The sequence below is a fragment of the Zea mays genome, unplaced genomic scaffold (assembly GCF_902167145.1).
Source record: "Zea mays cultivar B73 unplaced genomic scaffold, Zm-B73-REFERENCE-NAM-5.0 scaffold_576, whole genome shotgun sequence".
Classification (NCBI taxonomy): domain Eukaryota; kingdom Viridiplantae; phylum Streptophyta; class Magnoliopsida; order Poales; family Poaceae; genus Zea; species Zea mays.
Window position 1 is genome coordinate 38,595 of NW_023367230.1, and position 4,445 is coordinate 43,039.

Genomic DNA, 4,445 nt, shown 5'->3' on the forward strand with positions numbered 1-4,445 from the left:
ACTTACTTAAGTGTGGTGTTACCAGGCTTGGAAAGAAAACTTCTTTATGTGTTTGATTTCCCTAATTTACTGGTACTCAAATACCTGCCAAGCATTCCCAATCTCAGTTTTTGTCACACAATAAGATCCAATTTGTTTAGACTCGTTAGGTTTGGTCACCCATTACCTTGAGTGAGGCCAAAGGTGTACACCTATTGTCATGAAGATGTGATCATATCCACCGAAAGGTCTTGTTCTAAGCCCAATCCTCTCGTCTTAGGTCCATAAACCAACAATAACGGGAGCTTCTCCTTTTTGGTTGACAACCTATGTTGGTCTGACTAAGCCCACTATCCTAATGGGAGGGTCCCACCTTGTGTCGGGGTAAGGCTCCACCTCATCTTGGGTTAAGGGCGAAGCTTGAAGCCAATTTCTTCACTTTCCGTCTAGGGCTTTGCTTGGCATTGGGCTTCGATATAGCTGGTGCTTTCCTGGTCTTGGATTAAACCTCAGCTCTCCTAATTCCGTCTATAGGTGGTTCAATCTTATAAGTTTAGCTTAGGTACATCGATTCAATCCTGCCCCAGGCGTACCTGAGACAACCCTTTCCTCACCCGAGAATTGCATTTCCGCTTCAGCTTCCGGCGCATCCAACTTTTTCTGGATCTAGGCAAGGATCCTCAGTCCTATAGAAAGAAAAGAATCTAAGTTCATTAGATTATGCTTCCTTGCCCGTGTGGAACATGTGTGAGCATTATGTTTTTCCAACAAGTGATCCGACTGGAAGAAGTGTTATATGAGGACTTCGAGATCAAATAGAGAATCTGTCTCTCCATTCCTCGTGAGCCACTTATTTCTCCGAAATCTGAGATCAGAGTGATTTTCCTCCTTTTTCCCAAATAGTCGACGGTCCATTGGGATACTTCGGATAAACTGGAGTACATATATGAGAGACCGGTGCTAAAACCTTTTCTCGAGATATCTTCCAAATTATTAGGGTCCTTGCTCCGGATCTTGTTCCCCCGGTGCGAAAGCAGTTGGTTCCGTAGTTTGAGAATTCTGCTAATTCCAAGTATTCCATTATTATTATTATAAAAGAGAATATAAAAAGTAAAGAGGAGAAGGCATAACCAGAAGAATTGTGAGAAATAAGTCAATTTATCAAGTTGAGGCATTTCGATTTCCAATCAAACCAACCCTCAAGACAGAAAAAGACTCCCTCCCAAAATAACCAAAAATACTAGTTGCCTTCTAACGCATAGACTAGAGCGTTTGTCCCATCCTTATCTAGTGGGCCAATGACATTACTATTCTACGCGTTTTCTGAGGAGCAACATGAGAGATAGACTTGACACCGACCCACGAAAACGAAACTTTTTAGTCTAGAAAGATTCCCATCCCGATATTGAGATCTGATGACTGAACACTCGTTTGAATAGCTCGAGGTGTCGACGGAGCTAACTTGTGAGACGGAGCTCACTTCTGAGATAGAGCTGTCTTCTTTCTCTTGGTTTCCATCCTTCCGTTACGAGATATCGTTTCGTACAATACTACTCTATGCAATATGCAATTTCGAGAAGAGAGCAGAGCTAGCCCACCGCATCCATCCAGCCTGAAAGGATTCACTCAACTGGACTCGCGGCTCTAGGTGATCCCAATGGATCCGTACAGGGTGATTTGAACTGCTCCTCTCGAGAAGATCGACGGATCGGGCGAGCAAGCAGGGAGAGTGCAGTATTGTGCTTGCGCCCTTAAATCAGAGAAATCGACAGGACAGATTTCGAGCCCGAAAAGAGAAAGTATCTCCTCTCCAATGAGAAAGTATCTCTCCAGCGAAAGAATCTCCATCTCCTTCCTTCGGGAAACAAACCTTCCTTCCAGGTAGATAGCATTTCCACAGGAAAGAGAATCCGTATTGATTGACGTATTGAAACAATCAAGTCCGTCAAGATTGACAGGCAAGTGCAAGTCCGTTGACATGACAGGATCAAGTCCGTAGACAGGATCTAGTCCCGATAGGGTTGGTTCAGATCATATAGCTTAGGCTCAAGTAGCAAAGCAAGTCCAGTAGGTTGTTTAGGTTCCGGTCATATACATATAGGTTGAGGTTCCGTTCCGGTCATATAGATGTTTAGGTGGTTCCGGTCATATAGGTCATTCCAGCTATAAGCTATAGAAGCTATAGATAGGAGATGGGGGGGAAAGCCACATTCATTATAGGCTATGCTATGGGAACGAGATCCTTCCTTCTGGGAGCACATGGATCAGTGAGTTCTGGCATGATTGCTAGAACGAACGGAATCTACTCTACTGGCGTGGCGCTGCTGTAATTGTAATCACTGAGATTCCTTCTACCTATGATTTATTTGCTAGTAATAGTTCGAGATGAGATTGGCACTGTCTCAAATCCCAGCACGAATGCTTGGCACTGTAATCCCAAATGCATGGCACTACAGTAATCACTTACTTTCATTCTACCTACGATTTATTTGGTGGGGTGGCATCTATATCAGCTGCTTTCTACTCTCAAGACTCTATGGAATTCCCTATCTTCTTCTCTGGCCAAGGGTGAATCAATCGATTCAATCAAAGCAACCCAAGCATTCAAAAGTATCCGTTTTTAGTTCTTACTTTTGCCTGATCCGGAACCCTAACCCGCCCCAAAGATCACCCATACCCATCAAGAAAAAAGGCGCAACGAAGTGGGTTGTTATCGCGAGAGAGCCCAGCACTGGTTATTATGGTAAGTAGTCGACTTGGGTTGTACCATCGAAAGCAGAAAGCCCCCTAAGCAACGCACCAATCACCATTTCTTTTGCAATTGCATTTCTTTGAGTGCCAGCGAGTAAACGAGTTGTTATGACAAGAGATTCTTCATCATAGATGAGATGGCAGCCCGGCACCGGCACAAATAGACCTGATGGAGCTTGGAAAGATATATCTATGGATTGAGGGCCGGACTAAATCGGAAGGGCTCTCTGTTCTATTTATATTAGTAGTGGTAGACAGACAAATAGGCCCATTTTTGACCTCTTAAACATCCTTACATTGCTGCTTCAGTTGCTACCACTTTCCTAAACAATATTGGGAAGTTGCATGGAGTGCCAGCCACTATTGTATCTGACAGGGACAGGGTGTTCACTAGCTCCTTTTGGAGGGGCAAGCTATTGGACACTAAGTTGCAGTTGAGCTCTGCCTATCACCCTCAGACTGAGGGGCAGACTGAAAGAGTGAATGAATCAGTGTCTTGAGATGTATCTCAGGTGCTCAGTAAGTTCTACTCCAAAACAGTGGGTTAAGTGGTTGCCATTGGCTTGGTACAATTCGGCTCATCACTTCTGCAATCCTCTCCAGTTAAAGCACTCTATGGTATGGCCATGAACCCTCCACTGGAGCAGTGCCTCTCTTGGTTCACTCCACTCATTCAGATGTTCCGGATTTCCAAGTGCCAGGAAAGCACATGCTATTGAGCTGGAGCGGGAAGAGAACTGATTTCTTTCACTACCGACGGACGAGATCTGAAGTACTGAAGTAGTGATGGAATAGAATGGACGGATCGAAGTCGCGAAGGAGCCTGCCCATCTCAGCACCAAGGAAGAGATTGTTCGTTTTTGAATTTGAGCATGCATTTCTTTCAGTCTGTATCAAATCAAATCAAAAGTAGTGCAGATTCACTTTGAGACGGAATAGTCTCGGTAAAGGAAAGAGGCTATTGCTGAGCATCTCTATATTGATCTTCGCTTTTACGGACAACCTTTCTTTCTGTAGGTTTAGCCACCGATCCCGGAACTTTGAAATGTAGCAGCGGTGTTATGATTGCCCATGCAGTTTCGTTTGAGCTGCCGCAAGCAAGTAATTTTGGACGATAGGTTAGGACTTCTCTTATCAAGTTTTGAAGTTTGGACTTCTGTACGAGCTAAACCTGACTCGCTTTCAATCGTAATTTTTCTTACACATCTAAATACCGATGATAGTTCACAGAGAGTGTGGTGAACAATGAATTTACAACGTTGCTACTCTCTTCTTACAGAAAGGAAGCGCACCTTGCCTAGCCTAGCTTGATGGGAAAGAGAAGATATGTTTTAAGCTTTCACTATCTTAAACATGGGAAAAATGTTGACTCATAATCAATGCTATGTTGTCTTCCTAAGCCACCGAAGAGTACAAAGTATAACTCACCAAGTAGCTACCCTGGTTGTTTGTCCAGGAAATGGGGAATCGAATCAATAAATAGGGAACTTAAATTGTCAGGTTAAGGGCGCTAAGCCTTCCAAGCCGTACCCGAGTATAACTGCCCGGAAGGTCGTTGAATTCGACTCTCAAACAGAAGACGATTTTTATGTACGTCTTACTCTTTAGAGTCTTTTTGATTATTGATAATACTTGATGTATGTAATAGTCTTGTTCTGATAGAAAACTCCACTTCTCTTGTTGTTTTTGTTGCAGGAAGCAGGAGAGGAGGCCCC

At 43.7% G+C, this 4,445-nt stretch overlaps 1 protein-coding gene across 1 annotated transcript; it reads right to left on the reverse strand.

The window, feature by feature from the left end:
• Nucleotides 1-557: 557 nt before the first annotated feature.
• On the reverse strand, nucleotides 558-2,787 carry LOC118475689 (putative ATP synthase protein YMF19). The gene has a single exon (XM_035963934.1). The coding sequence runs from the start codon at nucleotides 1,152-1,154 to the stop codon at nucleotides 693-695; it is 462 nt and encodes a 153-aa protein (XP_035819827.1). The 5' UTR covers nucleotides 1,155-2,787; the 3' UTR covers nucleotides 558-692.
• Nucleotides 2,788-4,445: the final 1,658 nt, after the last annotated feature.

Coding starts and splice junctions, on each gene's coding strand:
- LOC118475689 (XM_035963934.1), bottom strand. CDS start 1,154: ATGCCTCAACTTGATAAATTGACTTATTTCTCACAATTCTTCTGGTTA.